This window comes from Agelaius tricolor, unplaced genomic scaffold (genome assembly GCF_023055355.1).
Source record: "Agelaius tricolor isolate 1412-34295 unplaced genomic scaffold, bAgeTri1.0.p SCAF_14, whole genome shotgun sequence".
NCBI lineage: Eukaryota > Metazoa > Chordata > Aves > Passeriformes > Icteridae > Agelaius > Agelaius tricolor.
Window position 1 is genome coordinate 13763181 of NW_027269274.1, and position 19064 is coordinate 13782244.

Below are 19064 nucleotides of genomic sequence, written 5' to 3' on the forward strand. Positions count from 1 at the left end.
ATGTAGGAGTTCCTCATCCTCACTGAGAAAATATATCATATGACCAATAACTACCCCTAGACAGGTTATTTAGAGATTTGCCTTAAGAGGCTTGAAAGGCAACTCACACCAAACCATCAAAACATTTGGAAGTTAAACATGCAAACATTATGAAAAGACTGCTTTTAAAAAATGCCAAACAGATTTTAAATCCACTTCCCACATCTACAGTATGCATAAAAGAGTAACACCATTTTAAATACATGTCTTTTATTAAGAAATCCGAGTCTAATGCAAGACTCCAGTCATGACTTTCAGAAAAAATACCTCAAATGCTTACAAATACTGGAGCTATAAAAAATCCTTTTCCCTGTACCTAAATTCAGTCCACAACCACTTTCAGGTATGGTCCAACCTATATATAGATGCAGTTTAAGCTCAGTTTAAGAAGTGCAAGCACACTACCCTTATTTAAATAATATCATTGTCATCTACATTATTTCCAGTGCTCCCTTTTTGAGCTGTCCTAGAGTGGTACCAGGAACTGGAAGACACTGGCAAACTTTGCTTCACAGACAGAGCAATGATATTTATGTATATTACTATATAAACTCACTAGAACTGGAAAAAAGCACAAACATGAATACTAAATGCTTAGGTTTTCAGAGCTTCACAATCCTGGAAGCCTGGAATGATGCTAAAAACATTCCTGTAAACCACTAGATTTATAGGTAAAGAACATGGTTTTACTACCTGTTTATTTTAGAGCAAAGAAAACTACAAAGATTAATAAACCTCAGAGCTACATTGACACTTAAAAATAAATAGAGGTTAGTATGAACAGAATACAATGACAGAACTACTTTTAAAAGGAAATAAGCATGCAGAAAAATATCTGAAAGACCTACACTGTAGCAGTGGACATAGGAGACAAAGTGGTCAAGCCTTGATTGCCCAGAGTTCTCCATCCTGGCAGAGCCGGCTCCCAGCGCTGCAGCTGCACAAAGGCTGCCAGGGCTGAGCCCTTCTGGGAGCACCACAGGAACATCAGAGCACAATTAAATGGGACTTGAGCAACAAATTAACCCCTCAGCTGATGCCTACCAGAGGGTTTGGCTTTTTTCTTTTTCTATCACCATTTACTACAGGGTTAATAGTGGTTGTAACATTTGCAGAGAGAAAAAATCATGATTAGTTTAATCTGAAACATGTTTCCAAAATCAGGCTCAGGTCAATAAATCAGTGCTTTTATGTACCTGGGATGTGAAAGAAAATATCCTTTAACTTTTATTTCTGTGTATCAACAAAGAGGGCTATACATAAATAAATATGAAATATGGATGTGTTACATATATAACACATCTATATACAGATGTTACAGTAAGTGTTTTCCATAGGAAAAATAGTGCAGAATTAGTTCATTCCCTCTCTGTGCTAGATGAAAGTAATTAAAATTGTTCATGCTTCACTTAACATCTATTTTACTAGCAATGTGACTACTGTTTGGCTCAATACAAGTTTCCATCATTACACAAAGACATCCCTTTCTGACCCAGAAAATATATTAGTGGTTGCTGCACAAGTATCAGTCAATAGCACAAGAAAGGCAGTGGAAACCCTTTTTGTTGGTGACCTCAGGGCATGTGTAGCATCACAAAAATGGCATAAACAGGTGACTCAAACTGGTCACCCATCATTTCAGAGTCTCTTGTTCTCTGGCCTCCATAAGGGTGTGAATTCCCCTGGGTCTGCAGAACACAAACGGGGGGGTTCCAAGGGATGCTGTTACTGCAGCTCTGAAGACAGGTTTGGTGATAATGTGCAAGTTTAAACAAACTGCTGGTTTTCATCTGAAGTGTCCTTTTCTGAGTGAGGAGGAATTTGAAACTTCATGGCAGAAAGACTTCCATGACTTAGCAGCATGAGCAGATAATCATCCCCTCCTCAGTTTCTGGGCTGCTGCCTCCCCTCTGACATACCCAAGCAGCAACCTGGGTTAGGCTGACAGCCAATGCTACACCCTTGAGGAAAACCTGAGTTCTAGAGGATAAAAATCACCCTGAATGAAGTCACTGTGGAGTAAGAAGAGGAATCCCTGCCTGCTGCATGCTCTGGCATACACAAAGCAAATCCAGTTCTGTAGGGAGATCTGCTCTGATTTTCTAACTCAACCCAAACTTCCATTCTTTCTTCTCCTGCACCAAACACAGCTCAAATCCAGTGTCAGAAGAAGCTGCTTTCTTTATTGGAGTTGGGTGGAGGTTCTGGCCCCCAAACATGAGGGGGCTGCCAAGGATATTCTTGTGACACAGTTCACAAGTTTTGGGTTCATATAACCAAACAAAACTCAGACAAAGGATGCAAGTTTCATTTCCATGTATTTAAATGCCTAAGTCTCAATTACATAAAACCCCTATTCTGTGTATTCTAGTGTTCAATCACCCTGAAATGAAATGCTCTGGGTGTCTCTCTGAAGATACCATCTAACAGTATTTTTACCCATGCTCCTCGGTCATTCTGCCTTCCTGAGTGTGCTGGCTGCATCTTTAGCTAAGTCATGTGGCTTCCAAGGGAAGAGTTATTCCCACACCTGGTGAAACAGAACTTATTAAAACAACTACTGTAGGCCACCAGAAAGCCTGACTGGGCTTCCTGGACTCACAGAATTTTACTCTATGATATGCAATTCTCTTAAGCTAACTAAAGACAGTGTGGATGGCTCCCTGTCTTTCATACTACACTTTTTCTGGAAGTGCTTTTCTTGCTGCAAATGTTATTTTTATGACCTTGAACTCTAGTTGTAATATTGTGGAGATTTTGTTTTGCAGTCCTAAAAACCCTCGTGATCTTGCATGTAAAAGTTATTATTCTGCTTTTCTGCCTACATACATGTAAGTCATTCTATCAGAGACAGCAGCATAAGAAGTACATGTTTTTAAAAGTTTTAGCTAAAGGCAAGGCATCCAATTTAATATCCTAGATTACAACTAAAGGATTAGTTAAAAAAAAAAAACAAACCAAAGTGTAATTCCCTTGGAAAAATAGGACCTTAGGCCATTTGACATTTACAGGATTTCCATTCAGTATCCTCAAAAGTACTGAATGAAATTATTGTAAAAACCCAGCCTCCTGAGCATGAGGAATAAAAGAGGGCAAAGGATTTATCAGTTTCAGTCTCATAAAACAGGTAAAATGGCAGCATCCATTAATGTTTTCCCCAACAGCTGTTCTTTGAATTAAAACACAATAGATTCTGCCACCAGGAGCCTTCTGTCTCACAGGAGCTGTTTACTCTCTGAAGGCAGGAAAGTGTGACATGGCCAACTGTAGGAATCTGCAGGATTATAAAACTCTAACTCACCTCTTGCTTCACTCAAAGGTTAGGAAGGGGCTGTAAATATCTGAAGAGAATAGCAGATTGTTTTCTTCCTCTCTTGCAAGAGATAGGAGATAAGGAAAGCCAGGCTAGATAACGCAGGAACTGCAGGGTTGATTAAATCCTTAGGAACCATGTTCTTCACTAATCACCCAGTTCATTCACCCCAAGAGAAAGTCACAGGTATCAGCAAAAGTACAGGAGCATTTATGGCTCATGTGGCTTTTGACACAAACTGAAACAGGTGGCATTGCTTTTATCTGCTGGTTTGCTTAAGGATTTTGCAGTTCTGATATCCAGCTCTGTTTTAAAGCTGTATCCTCATATAAGTAATTATTCTAACAGACACAGCATTAGGATCTTGAATTTGACATGCTGCAGCTTCCAGTTTAAAATTATATTATTCATTTATATGCCTGACTGGGTTTTTTCTTCTAACCACAGGTCTCAGGTCTCTTTGAAACAGTGTTTCCATTTTTATTTGGTCAATCAAGTTGAGTTCCTACTGATTTGTTAGAGAGACAAAAGCAGAAAAGAGGAAGATGGGAAAAAAGAAAGCAATAATCTCCCCACCTACTGGCCTGGGTCATTTCAATCCCATTGTTTTAATCAGAAAAAAAAGCTCCATGCCTCAAATCCCATAGGTCTTTGCAGATTTCTAGTGGACATTCATGATCATTTTTTTAACTGAAAAATATTTGCCTAATTAGAGAGGAAGAGCTGAGTCTTTCCAGTTCCATCTTGCCCTCAGTCATTGAACAAGAAGCAGAGTCTGATAATAAACAAGAGAGCACACTCACATTTGACAGCTCAGTGGTTCTCTCTACATTGTTATGTGTGCCATTTCAAAAACACCAGTGGAAACCTGCAATACTGAGGCTCAAAACCAACTTTGGCCTCCTTATGCTCAAATGCTTCTGCAATAAAGAAGTCTGAAAAGTCCTGCCCAAAAGTCCAACATCTTTCACTCCCCTCTCAACTGTTTACAGCCCTTTTATCAGATCCATTACCAATAATTTCCTCTTCTTTCTTGTATGCAGATACAGTTAATACACCCCTGCCAAGCCATGTGGGCACAAACCCATAGCAAGGACTGTGGTGAATCCTCCCCTGCCTGCTGCATTCTCTTACACTTGTGGTGATTTGGAACACAATGGCAGTCAGAGCTGCCAGCAGAGACTTTCTCAGGAAATGGGAATGAAACACATCACCCACTTAACACAGCAAAGATCATTTTGCTAAACTGAAGTACAAACCAACAGGGTTTTAACCAACCAAGTTAACACAGTTCTCCTCTTTTAGGAAGGGATTTTCTAAACATAGTCCTAAATTTTGGCATTAGAATAAAAAAACTATCAGAAACACATATATTTCTAGTTTGTAGCAAACTGCTAATCATTAACTGAAATTCACAAAGTCCCAATCCAATAAAAATGGTGCAGTGTATGATGTCTGGAATTATTTGAGAACAGCTTTCCATTTGCCTGTTTCAAAGTTCATTCTACAAAGGTACCAGTGGAAAGAAGTTGTCAGAATTTGCTCTTTAGATCACATGTACTCTATGGACTGCTTGCTGCAGGCCTGTTGAGAGACAGAAGGCCAAATCTATTGTCCTTGTTTCCATGTGATAGCTTGTTTTAAGAGATAGACAGAAGTGGGTGACGTTAATGCAGTATGTTAATATTTCCTATGATATAAATTCATGGATGAAAAATTCAGAATTTGCAAACAATAAAAAAATAGGAAGATATTTCACCATATCATAAGTGGAAAAGAAAAAGAAAAATGAGAATTAAGAAAAATGGTACTGTATAAAAACCTAATTACTATGAGGTAATGCACAGTAGGAAGTTCCCTGAGAATGGGCTTGTAGCATTTCAGGTACACAAGGAATTGAACAGTTAAAGCAAAACAAAGAACATAAATGATAGCTCAGAACTTTATTTATCCAATATGCAATCAGCAACTTTAGGCTGTGATTTACCTGCTAGACATGCTAAGAAATTTCAAAACTATTGCTACTGTTTGAGTAATCCATAGAGAATAAGTTTTTGCACTTACCTTGTTATAGACAGAACAGCAGGATTAGCTTTTACTTTTCTGATGGATAAGGGCCAAAAGTGTCCCAGTTAAATAAAATCCTGGCAGCACTGCACAATCACCAATATTCATCTCCCTGCTATTTCAAGCAAGCTCACAAAATGGTTAGTTAAAAACATAAAACAATCACCTGCAGGGCAATGGTGGTGTTCTTCGCAGGATATTTCCCCACCAGTCCTTGTTCTTTGCGTTTCTTGAATTTCCTAAAGTAGTCCTGTATCAGGAAGGTGGCATAGAACTTCCCCACGGTTACCTCATCATCTAAATGAACAGACCAGACAGATCTCTCCCAAGTCAGCACATTGATCAATAGCCTGTACACTCACATCTGATTTGGGGGGAAATGTGATGGGTGCACCAGGTACTATGCTTCCAACAATGGAGCCCAGCAGGGGCTCAAAAGCAATGTTTCAGCAAGCAGCTTTGCTCAGTTAAGTGAACTCATCCTAATAAAAGAGAAAATTCAATACTTTACCAAGACTTGTGTACTTCTAAGCTTCTACCAAAACCATAAACACGTTTGTACATACATAGAAGCTAAGGACTGGCTTTAGTTACTTAGAGAAGATAGATTTAATAAACTGTACTATGTCTGACATACATTGATGTTCATAAGAGTGACTCTGCCTTTTTTTGCCCCTGCTGAACCAATTTTGCTTGTCAGTGTATGCATTGTGTCAGTTCTGTAATGCTGAAAGGAAATAACTTCCATCAGTGAATTTTATACAATTCAAACAACAGGCAAACAGCCAGGGCAGTAAAATGCAGCATTTTTACAGAGTCACTGTTGTGAACAAAATCCAAATTTGAACGTTTCCAAAGGCAGGTGCCTTGTGAGGACACCAGAATCTCCTGGTTCATAGCAGGTTGAGAATGAATGGGGCTGTTCATGAGTCCATTCAATCATTCAGCTGGGCAAGTTTGATCTCGCAGTGACTAATGCTTGCCAGAAAACTAGAAATAGTTTTCTATCCAAAAACATTGCTTTTGTTGTCACACATTTTTTTTCCCCTAGAGTTATCTGACATGAAGTTCCACTCCCCTTCCTGCTGTACTGCTCAATCTCCCCATGTTTTTCAGTATCCAGATGTAGATTTTGGCCACAGGATTTCTGGTTCCTGCAGCACACAAAGAGTGGCTGGTGTGGTTTAGGCATCAACTGTTCTTCTGTCCAGTCATGGCTTGACTGAGCATGAAAATCTAACAAGCCCAGATACATTTTAACACACCTCTATTAGAAATATGGGCTTTTAAAAAACATTTTATTAAAATAAAGAGTCCATTTATCTTATCAATAATATGTGCCAAGTTATCTCACTAAGGATAGTATTTGTAGCACTATTTTTACCTGTAATAACTGGGGTTTGTAATTTAAATTGACTTTCTTCTTTTAGTGATTTGCTCTCATCAAAGAGGGTCGGGAATCCATTCCATGGACAACACTTTTTAGATGTATTTTTACCTCACTGATAAAATTTATCTCAAAATGAAACCTCTACCATGCAAAATCAGCTCCTCTCATTATAAGGTCTGAAATGGGCTGTATGCATGTGAGAAAGCACAACAGGCTTTAACTACAGTGAAAATGCACCCAGAATGTCTTCTCTCAGCAGTTTGTATTTAAATATATCAAAACAAAAATAGTTACAATTGCTTCAAAAGATACTGGTTGGGAGACCAGTCTGTTGCAGAAAATATCTTAGCATATTTAAGAGCCTGCTCTGCCAAACTCTGACAACCCCTCAAGGGTCAGAGCCCCCCAGTTCCTGCCAGGAAAGGAGGAACTAGCAGGAAATATCAAAAACACCACACAAGAAAAGCTCACCAGCCTATGGATTCCATCTCAGCAATAAAAACCTTTTTCATTGACTCCATGAATCTCATTAATAAACTTTTTGTGAACATTTGCTTTGATGTTCACCTGTAATCTTCCTTTGCAGCTCCTCAGGAGACTAATGGAGCACTGTATTAGGATGAGATCTCTTGCACAGCATGTAATGCAAACTTGCCTTCCCTAGTTTAGATAAATCCACTGATCTGCAGCATAGCTCTGGTTTAGCTCCCCAGATAAGCCTTTCCCCATCCCTCAGACTATTTCATTCCAAGTACTTGAACAGAACTTTTAAGGAAGTGAGTTAGCAAATGGCTCCCAGAAAGAACAAGCAGACAGAAGTGACAGACTGGCTGTGACACACACTGCTGTGGTGGCACTCAGCATGGTCACATCAGGCCACCACACTGCCCTGCCACTGACTGTGCCTGGTGACAGCACCTGGGACACACCAGGGCGCAGAAATGAAGGGCCCTGACTGGTCACTCTCAACATGCACCAACTCCCATAAGCACATCAGACAAAGGCACTGCCAGTTTGCTGGACTGTGCCAAGGGCTGGCTGTGTCCCCACTGTGCCTGTGCATGACACAGGCACAGTTTGCTGGACTGTGCCAAGGGCTGGCTGTGTCCCCACGGTGCTTGTCCATGTCACAGGCACAGTTTGCTGGACTGTGCCAAAGGGCTGCTGTGTCCCCACAGTGCCTGTCCATGTCACAGGCACAGTTTGCTGGACTGTGCCAAGGGCTGGCTGTGTCCCCACAGTGCCTGGGCATGTCACAGGCACAGTTTGCTGGACTGTGCCAAGGGCTGGCTGTGTCCCCATGGTGCTTGTCCATGTCACAGGCACAGCCAGGCACACTCAAGACACGAGCACACAGGAGCTGCTGCCTGGCCAAGGGGAGCCATCCTTGGCTCTCTTTTCTGGGTCACACACATATAGCCAGGTACAGACAGCTATAGGAAGGCAGCTAAGCATAACTGACCACAGAACAGACAAATCACTAATTACAATTAGTGACAGCAGTCGCAATCTTTTCAAAACGAAGCTCTTGGAAGAGGCAAAAGGGACTAGGAAGCATTAAATGGATTTGCAGGTGGAGACTGGGAAGTTTAGAGAATGCAGGTGAGTCCTTAGTGAGTTTTATGTATTTCTCCTACTCTCTAGTCTCATTCATTCATCAAACATTTGACTGATATTCTATGTTTTTGCAAAGCAGTTTCACCTTTCTGTACTGAAAATGTGTTGCTAACTATTAACAGTCTCATTGAGTTATAATAATAGTATTTTATCAGTACTAAAAATTAACTGTTTCTCTCCAGTGCATCTATTTATAATCCAAGGGGGGAAAACATCTACTACATGGATTCTTTTCATTCTGCTCAGCAAATAAGTGTTCAGGAGACATGGCCTTGGCACACAAGGACCCAGCATTCAATAATATCAGCACAAGTAATGCTGGAGCAAACTGCTATAAACTGCACCTCTCAATAATTTTAAGTGTGAGTAATTTAACATATTGAATTTGAATGGTTATAATATTGAAGAGAATTCTCCATCTCTTGGGAAATTGTTATTATCAGCTGTCACTGGTGTTAATTCATAGACAATTTTCCATTGAATATTAAACATCAAAACTAATTTCTACTTTACACTAAGCTATTTTACACTCCTATGGCATATGACTGTAAAATAGCTGTATTCCTCTTTTTGTCTAGGTGGTTTACAATATTTTCAATTTTCAGGTAAATCATAACAAGGACTACAGAGGAACAAAGTAAACTGGAATTGAAAACTCATAAATCTGCAGGAACTCCCAACACATTCCCATTTATACTGGGTTGCCAAAGCCATCCTATTTCCTATCAATTGAGCACATCCAGGTTTTCAGCCTTCCAGCTACACTGAAGAGCTACATTTGCAGAATAAACATTTAGCAATGAATTTTAGTATAGCTGAAAATAAATACACAGCTTATACTCAGCAATGAAATGAAGCTGCAGTTAAGAGTGAATCACTAGGTGGGATTAGTTCTAGGAATGTCATCTGTACAGGTTCTTTGTCAGATTGATTTAGGCAGGCAGAGCTCGCTATTCTGAAGCATGCGTCTCTATTTCAATAAAAATGTAGGGGAATAAAGTTGGCAAGAGGCAACACTAATTCCATGCCACCACCCTAAAACAGAATTGCTTCAGAATATTCGGAAAGACTCATAGTTGAAAGGAACAGAGGCTGCAGAAAAAGCTCAAGCACAGAGTTACAACAATAACAAAGCGATTCATCTATGCCATGCAAGCACTTAGGTGTAAGGCTAAAAACAACAGAGTAGAACACAAAAGTTGTTTTAAATGTGCAGTATCAGTTCCCCTTTGGAGAGTCAATTTATCCAGATTTTTGGCTTCATCCACACTATTATCCAGCTGCCACCCCACCAACAGGCTGACTCCTCCAGCCACAGAGCTGCTGCTGAGTGATGCCAAGAGCAGTGCAGGCTGTGTTCCTCCTCCTGGCACCCAGCATCCCCTTCCAGGGCCAGGGGCTGGGTCTGAGCAGCCCTGGGAGCTGCCATAAGCTGTGAAGATACAATAAACTTCAAGAAACACCAGGGGATTACACTGAATCTGAGGATTGGATGTCTGGGTAAATATACCCTGGCTATGAGTGACAGTGAGACAGATCCTGCACCTTTAAAACTTGAAAAAGCAAGTAGAAAACAGTCACCTAAACCTACACTACAGCGAATTAATAAAAATGTATATATTGAAAAAGGCTAAATATATATATATCAGAATATATATATTTACAAAGAGAGATATTGACATGTCATTTTATGGCACGTAAAAATATTTAATAAACGTGCCTTGTAGTTCTCACAAATGTTTGGTGTCATTAGAATTCAGATATCTCTTTAAATGGGCCACATTGATATCTCAGTCTTATCAGCATGATTCTGAACCATTTCCATCATCTGTGGAATGGCTCTGGTTTAAACTAGTTTAACTGAGATAATTTAGCTTCTTGCTTTATTAATTTAGCAAAATTTTTTTGGCTAGCAATTTATTTTTTTCCTTCCAGAAGTATTCAACATATACAAGCAAATAAGCTTTAATGTAGCATAGTACAAAACATGATGTTTTGTTCAATGCATTGAAATCAAGCTAGTTTATTTTGCTGAATGATTTGAAATCAAGACTATATTTAGGTCTAATGAGGTATTTTTTTTCAAGCAAGAAAATAAGCATAACATTTTCCTTTCTCTCTCACTTGGATCTAAGTTTCACTTATCAGTCCTCTATATATTGTCTATTGCAATAGGATATCATTGTCTCAATATTTATTTTGCTATTATTTTGCTGTCCTTAAATTACATCATAATTGCAAAATTTAGCAGTTTTATTCCTTTGGTTCCTGACACTCTAGAAAGACCAACAAGCACAGAGAACAGCACATGGCAGAGTTTATCGGACTGACCGCCAGCGGGAGGGACAACTTGGTCGAGTAATTTCATGCTCGTTTTCTTCCAAATTTTCTTTATGACTGCTCTAAGTTCTTCATTGGCTTGCTCCAGGTTACCTGTGGCAAGGAAATGGCAAAACAGAGGATGGTAATTATGGTTATCAGCTGCAGTGAATGATCCTTTGGATATTAATTAGGTGTATACAATGAAAGACTGTGATAGAGATGCAAGCCCATGCTATGTGATGCAGCAACAATGCCACAACTAAAGAGAAAAAAGGGCACAAGACAGCAAATTCCTGGTGCTTTCAAATCCAGCTCTGCAGCAGTGCAGAGATCAAAGGTGAGTTCCAAACTTTGGCCTCACTCTGTCACTCCTTCTGCTTAAATTGTCCAAAAAGTGATGACTTTTTCCTTACAAGCCATTTCTTCCTTGAGGCAAAGCTGAGCCTTTATTTACTTAATCACAGCAATTACTCAGTTGTACAGGTTTGAAAGTTCAAATAACTGAGTACTGAGCAGTTTCACCTCTTGCATTGCTCACACAGCAATGCCTGAGGGGCCTTAATCTAAGTTTGTTATTGCTACCAGAATGAAAGCAGTAAAAGATGGCAAAAAAAATTTAAAAATGTGTAAAAGTAGAAAGATCTTGAAACATCCCACTACCTTTTGAAGCATTTCCCTCTTTAATGTAAATGAGAGAAATCTAATGAACCCAGTCAGAACTGGCCTCGACCAGACTGGGAATGGTGTTTTCAAGTGTGCAAAAGTTGCATCACAGTGGGATCCAAGGCTCTGAGCTAAAAGGCAGTGAGGAAGGAGCACCTTATTTGGGCAGGAAGGGAAATTCATTCATTTCTTGCAGTAGAACTCCTGCTATGCCAGTGCTGCACATTTTTATCTGACCAGATTAAAACATAGAATAATTTCTGAGGTATCTTGGGCTCTGGCCTCACTATTCCCTTCCTTTCATTTTCTAGCAAATCATTCCTACCAACAGTGAATACAATTCATGACCCAAAAGCAAATCAGATTCAGTGAGACCAAGGCAGCCCTATTCACATCCAACAAAAGAAATAAATTATCACTTTTCCTCACTGTGCTTTCTGACAAGGGCAGTGAAGGCTTTACAGTGAAGAACCTTACCTTCTGTTTTTATCTTTAAAGCAGTCCTAACCAAAGCAAATAAAGTAGCGTTGAACATGACGGTCCCATCACTGTTCAGTGGCATGTTCATGGCTACTAACCTCTGAAAATGAGAGAAGGAAACAAATGCTGATGCTGCTTTCTTTGGAAAAAAAAAAAACAAACTCCTGTAATGTTAATTTTTGAAAAGCTGATGTGTTTAAAGAATAGTATTACTGAGAGGAATATAAATTATCCAAGTTCTTCAAAACAAAGTTGAGTTTTCTGTCCTACCTGTGTATAATATGCAGCAATTAAGAACAATATTGCTTCTTTTTTGATTTTCATTACATGTATGCTTATATATGTTAAAACTGTACAGAAGATTTCTTGAGCTATTTAATGAGCTAACTTTCAAACACTGAAGCCCAGTTTTTGACTGAGTCCCACTGTGCCAGTACTAGGAACAAAAGCAGTTTTTTGAGGGCACGCACTCCAGCTGCAGTCGTGTCCCAGCTCCCCAGGGGTTCCTCATGCTCCATAAAGCACCAGAGCACCAGGTCTGAGCTGTCCCAGCCCATTCATTCCTCAGTAACTCCTCACTGATGTTATGCCACCTTATGCCAGATACTCAGAACTGCTGTGAAAGGGGCTTTTCTCTTTGGGTCAGCCCATCCTTGCACCAGAGTTCTCCTAGAGCAGCACTGCTGTGACCCTGACTGCCAAAAGGACACAATTTCAGCTATCAAAATCTTTTCCTAATGTCTGACTTGGATTTTCTTCTATTCTAGTTTAAAAGCATTACTCAATGAATAATTGATGTTAGCATATAGACAGAGAGAGGTTTGCTTTAAGTATGCCTTGTGACATTGAATTCCAGCCCAGAGGTTTACATGCCAATTTTACCTATTTAGAAAACAGATATACAAGGAATCCAAATGACAGCACTTTGTATCAGACCTTCAACTAACAGGTTTGATCTTATTCCCAATGAAATCGCTAAAATCTCAATATCCATAATTCTGAAGCCATCAAATAATGTAACAATCATTCAGCTCCTTTCTATTGCATTTCAACTTTTACATTAAAATGCCATTAATCCTCATCAAAATTACACATTTTGCCTGAAAGATCCTATGTGATTTTAAATTCCCATTAATTTTCTCTCTTCTCACTTGCTGCTACATATTGTTACACACTGTTATTCACTCCAGCCTGCTCTGTCACCTTGCAGTCAGACAGAATCAGGTGGAACCCACCTTGCAGGCCACTCGGTGAGGGCACAGCTTGCCAAAACCAAGCGGTGGCTGAATCCTTCTCAGCAATGTCACCACATCAAGGTGCTTTATCCTTCCCCTAGAACAACACACATCAGTGAACAAACATCCACTCCCAAAATATGCACCCTGCTGTGCTTGTTTTTACCAAATAAATGATGTCAGAGAAGTGGTCTAACTTACTTTGCTTCAGGGTCATATTCTGACCATATTCTTTTGAATTCATCCAAGTGATGGGGGCCCAGAATAGACCAGTCACGTGTCAAATAATCAAAATTATCCATAATGACGGCCACAAATAAGTTTATAATCTAAAAAAAAAATAGTAATTAAGAACAATCTTCCTTGATTATTTTGAATTTTTATCAATTCAATATGTATTAGCTTAAGAACTCAAGTGAATCAATAGTTTTTGGCAAATACCATCAAATATCACTGAAAATATTTGCATTTAACTAAATGGAAGTCTATCAAATAATGACATAACAAGAATATGGTATTTTAGAGTACTCCATCTTATGACATAGGCTACAGCACAGTTTTGTTTCTCTTCCTCGATTTACCATATCCCACTACATCAAACTGAAGAATGGATTCAATGCACACATTATGACACAGTGTGTGTCTCAGGAATAGGATTCAATTTCATGATAATACATTTTGTTAACACAGAAGGTGATACAGAGCAACAGAACATATGTTTACATCAGTTCACAGAATTTTCACAGACCACTCTCCTTTTGCAAGGAAACAATTGCTGTGAATAGAACAAATTAATCAGCTTATACCAGACACCTGCAATGAGGAAAAACATATTTCAATTATTATTTCACAGTAAATAATCCATTTCTGCCACAGATTAGGATGAAAGATTACTGTTCGCTTCTCATGTGCCACACATGAGGACACTTGTAGAGATGCAAATCCAAATTCCACTAAGTTTAAACAAAACAAAGAGCATTACTGCTGAGTCGTGGGAATTGCAGCTCCATTATTAATGAATATTTAATGGTACCACTGAGAAATGCATGAAATAACAGCTATGAAAAGACTGCTAACTCAGCTCACTCAGCCAACCACCCTGCACATGTGTGCAGTCAGAAGAAACCACCACCATGGGAATTTAGAATCATGGAGTAGTTTGGGTTGGTAAGGACCTCTGAAGGTCATGTACACCAATTCCCTGCAACAATCAAGGACATCTTCAGCTGGATCAGGCTGCTCAGGGCTCTGTCCAACCAAACTTTGGATATTCCCAGGGATGGGGTCATCTACCACCCCTCTGGGCAACCTGTGCCAGTGTTTCACCACTCTCACTGTAAAAAATTGGTAGAAAATATAGTATTTAAGACTCTGTATGAGAAAACATAACCTTGCCAAAATATTTTGGATATGAGATTTTCAGTCATATTCTCAACACTCTACTCTTCATTCAGAAGAAAGCAAAATGCCAAAGCTCATTGCTGCAATAAGCACAAGCTAAACTCACCAAAAATGCACAGAGCATGTAAAAACTGATAAAATAAATGATGGCAAAATTGCTTCCACATGTGTATTCTTCCCCAGGATTATAATCAGATTCTGGATCACAGCGCTTTCCAGGCAAACATGCCAGCATGATTTCCTGCCAGGCTTCTCCAGTTGCACACCTTCATAACAGCACAAAGATAAATTCAGCATTATTTCATCAAGATGGATTCAAAATGAATTCATTTGTTACATTCTGTACCCATGTATACAAGCAAAAATGTGAAGACTGACTATGAAGATTTCAGAGAAGGAACTAATTAAAGAAAAGTGTAGAGCAAGTTTTAGAACTGACAAGCATAATCTGACATTGCAGACACATTTTATAAGATAATGTACTAAGGCTTGCATATAAAAACTGTAACCCCAAACTGTGATTTACAAGTTAAATACTTACTGCACTGGAGTTACTGTGTACAAAAGCAGTGTTGTCTATGAAGATCAGTCATAAAATTTCAAAGTACATATTTGTAAAAGATGAACTTTCCCCTGTGTTTGAAGAAATGCCTCTCTCTAATTTCTGTGATCGTTTTTTTTTTTCACAGTTGCATAAAGCCTATGTGCAGTCCCACAGTTTCAAATTTTTAAAAGACAATTACATAATTATGACATCTTTAGCTGTGTTCACTACCTGGTGTCAAAGGCATAAAGTGACTTAGATCTCAGTGGGTGATGCCTTTGGTGTCAGGAATGTCCTGCCAGTTTTTCCAGCCAGATGAGTAACAATGCACAGGAGCTGAATTACAGAATCTCAGGCAAAGACAGCTCAAGGTTGTCACCTTTAGAGGCATCCCTGTCCCATGTCATTCTCTCCTTACATTGTCCAGGACATTTTGAAGCACTCCTGGCAAATGTTTGCCTTCTTCTTAAATTCTCCAGAGATGGAAATCCTGTAATCCCCCCCCACCCTGAGGATTTAGCTGCCTTCACCATCAGGAAGCTTCTCCTATGGCTCATCTCATATTTCCCTTCTGCAAGTTACCCCCTCTCCAGCAAATGTAAAGAACAGTTTATTTCTTTATATTTGCAATAATTTTTAATTTCTTCAAGTTATCACACAAGTTGCACTTCTAAAGATACCACCAGTAAGGGCAGAGCCTTTTGCAGCTTTCCCCATGCTCAGGCAGGTTGATTCTGGGCTGTAGGTTTGGGCTGTGCCTGAGTGCTGCCCAAAGGAGGAGTTTCACAGGAGCTGGGAGGAGTTGGCTCTGCATCACCCCCTTAGAACCCTCTGTGCCAAAGGACACTCAGCACACAGCCACCAACAGGAGGTGCTCGTTGAGCTGAACTGATTCTCACTTGCAAACACATTTTGCACATTTTTCATAGATCGGTGAAATGGGATGTACTGAGTGAGAGTTAAGGTTTGCTCACCTGAAGAGGAGAAGCACAGCTTGGGGGAAAGTCTGAAAATTGTTGTTTCTGTTTATTTGATTGTTGTCCCTCATGGCCACTTTTCCAAATACCTACAATAAACCAGAATTTTGACTCTCATTCCAGTGACCTGTGCTGTCAGAGGCTGTAGACCTTGCAATCTAAACTTCCTTCAGGATGCATGAAATTTCACAAAAAACTTGCATTGCGCTTTAGATTTTTCATTATATATATATAAGTGCAGTAAATTTATCACATAAACAAGGAAAAAAAAAAGCAGCACAGCAAGTTCTTCTCCTGTGTCTTTTGGAATTTCCTGATCAAGAAAATCAAGAGCCAAATAAAGATTTTTCCATTACTCTGAAAGCTCAGCCTTACACATAGCACCACTATCAAAGGGATGTTTCAATAAGCAACTTAAGCAACAAGTCTCAGACACGTTGTACTGTTGTTTAGTGCTAAAAAAATCTTTAATTACCTGCATTCCAATGACAGCATAGATGAAGAACAGCATGGCTATCAGAAGGGCAACGTAAGGCAGGGCCTAGAAAGGGACAGGTGTCTTTTAATAATCTCACACCATCATTTCTATTTCAATTTGCAAAAGTAATTTCTCGGTTCAACACAGACTTTTCCAAGGTTTTTCTTCCTATGCAAGTGCTTAAAATGTTATTACCTGTCATTCTTAATACTTTGCTGCATGCAATGCATACCAGTTTCATTGTATTTTAAATTACTTCTGCCAGCAATCCAGAGGGAAGGATCATCTTTAGTGTTTTTAATTTTACTTTCATTACTGACTCTGACAACACAAAGATACTTTGCTCTATACAGTTACAGAGTTTCATTAACTTCACATTCATCAGTTTCCAGGAGCAATGATTCATGTATCTATTTCACTTATGAAATTGGTTTCATGTAAAATATGTGCTAAATTCTTCTTTTCCAGTCATCTAATAAAAATGTGTGGAAGCATGAAATCTGTGTATGTCAAACCTATCACATCTCTTTTAAATATGCCAATTATTTTTCCAGAAGTACCATCAAAACCTCACAGTAACAGCTGATAGTAAATGACAAAGAATGACCCTCAGACTCCCAGAAGTAATTGGTGAAAATAATTTTGGCACTAGTATGCAAATGTATTTAAATATATCATTATTGATAATATTAACTTAAAAATATATTTTTGCATTCTACAGGGTATTGCTTCCTAAAATTTGGTGTATAAATGGCTGCAATTATAAAGCAAATTGAAATAACTTGTGCTAACCTGAAATGACTTGATAAATGTCCAGAGTAATGTTCTGATTCCTTCTCCTCTGCTCAGCAGCTTCACCAACCTCATCACACGGAAGAGACGGAAAAAAGTGATGGAGATGCGAGCGCTGTCCTCAGAGTTCTGAAGAGCATCAGGAGAAGTCAAACCAAATACAAACCCAAACATGCAACACTTCCAGAAAAACAACATAAAATGCAAAGGTGGAAGAGGTAAGATTTGGAAATGTCTCAAGAGCCTGTTCACCTTGATAACCATGGTATGAAAGGAAAAATTACATGCTGAAAACACAGGACCTGTAGAAATGCTTCACACACCACATGCATTTCCAAGTTTTCTGGTTTGTTAATAGGATCATATTGGGTTTGTTTGTAATAGACTCCAATAGAACACTGACAATGGATGCAAACCACTGCATAACACCTTTGCAGTCAGACAGGAATGAAAAATACAGAAAAACTTGGTGGAAAAAAGACATGGTAAAAAGAATAAACTCAAGTATAGGTAAAACCACTGGGGTCACTTTACTGATCTTACCCCAGACTCATCAGTTGTGACTGTTTCAGTTGGCTTTGGCTTTAAGAAATTAAGAACATTAAATATTAAAATCAAATAAAATATAAAAAAAGTAAAGTTAGCTTAACCATAAGCAAAACTAAGAACATTTTAATTTCTAAATGAAAATTAACATCTTTCAACTCAATATATGTCCTGAATAAAACATTAATTCCCTTATTAGACCATCCTCTTATCTGTTAATGTTGGCTGACTCATAATAAAAACTGCTGGTATAAAATAAGTTCAAAAGATTCAGTGGAAAGTAAATACGAAATAAAAGATCTGCTCCTATGTAGGCCAAAAAAAGTTAGCCATCAATTTTCACAGGTTGCATGAAATCATAGCAGGAAGCCCACCTAAAACTGAAGAACAAAACCCTGGGGCCAAACTAGCCTTTCAAGGTGATTTTCTACTCTGCCCTTTTTGAAGATTAGTGGCTCCATCACTGGAATCTAACCAGAGGCAAGTAATTTGTGTTTGCTAGCACAGCAGGAGCTCCCTGAGAGCAGAGTGAATTCACTGAGGTGACTCAGTGATGAGCTCTGGGTGTTGCAGTGGCCCAAAGGACAAGAAGGGACATCAATTTCTCAGCCCCAAGCCCTGGGGGCTGAGCCTGCCCAGCGGTGCAGGGAGGCAGCTCCTGAATTCCCTCCCTGAGCTCAGGGAACAGGACCAGGCCTGGAGAAAGGGATCAGGATTTGATCGATCCTTTTGGGACAGGTCTGGGCAGCCCTCAGCAGCTACAGGGAGCAGAGAGGCTCCAAACTGTGTGTGCTGGGAGGAACATCTCACTTTTCTCCTTTTGTTCTCTCTGATTTTGAAGAAGCTTTCCTGAGAGCCTAAATGGTCACACACTTCTAAGAGCAGGCAGCACAGCTTAAAGGACCAAAGTTCTGTGCTTGCTTGTGCAATGACAAACTTGCAGCAGCTTCTTCCAAAATTGGAGTGTCTTTAAAAACATTTATAGCACTAGAAAAAAAGGGATTCTGGATGTTAGATGCCAGTGATGAGTCTTACCCTCTTGCCTAAAATATCCTCCTTTTAAAGAGGCGCCTTTCAACAATTCCTGTCACTCAGAGCAGCCATGAACACAGTGCCAGCCCAGAGCTGCTCCAGCACCAGCCACACTCAGTGCCACCCTCCACCTACTCAAATCTCACAGGCTGCTGGTTCTCAACACTT

General features: G+C 39.4%; 1 protein-coding gene across 6 annotated transcripts in view; it reads right to left on the minus strand.

Annotated features, from left to right (window-relative positions):
• The window catches only part of CACNA1D (calcium voltage-gated channel subunit alpha1 D), a 168902-nt gene that overhangs the window by 15652 nt on the left and 134186 nt on the right, over positions 1-19064 (minus strand). For all 6 annotated transcript variants that reach the window (XM_071439778.1, XM_071439777.1, XM_071439776.1 and 3 more), the window contains 10 exons: positions 17862-17900; positions 17319-17447; positions 16524-16589; positions 16046-16137; positions 14634-14793; positions 13328-13455; positions 13127-13223; positions 11889-11991; positions 10758-10859; positions 5586-5716 (listed from right to left, as the gene is read on the minus strand). In XM_071439778.1, coding sequence (XP_071295879.1) covers positions 5586-5716; positions 10758-10859; positions 11889-11991; positions 13127-13223; positions 13328-13455; positions 14634-14793; positions 16046-16137; positions 16524-16589; positions 17319-17447; positions 17862-17900 — 1047 coding nt within the window. The remainder of the gene's footprint in view (positions 1-5585; positions 5717-10757; positions 10860-11888; positions 11992-13126; positions 13224-13327; positions 13456-14633; positions 14794-16045; positions 16138-16523; positions 16590-17318; positions 17448-17861; positions 17901-19064) is intronic.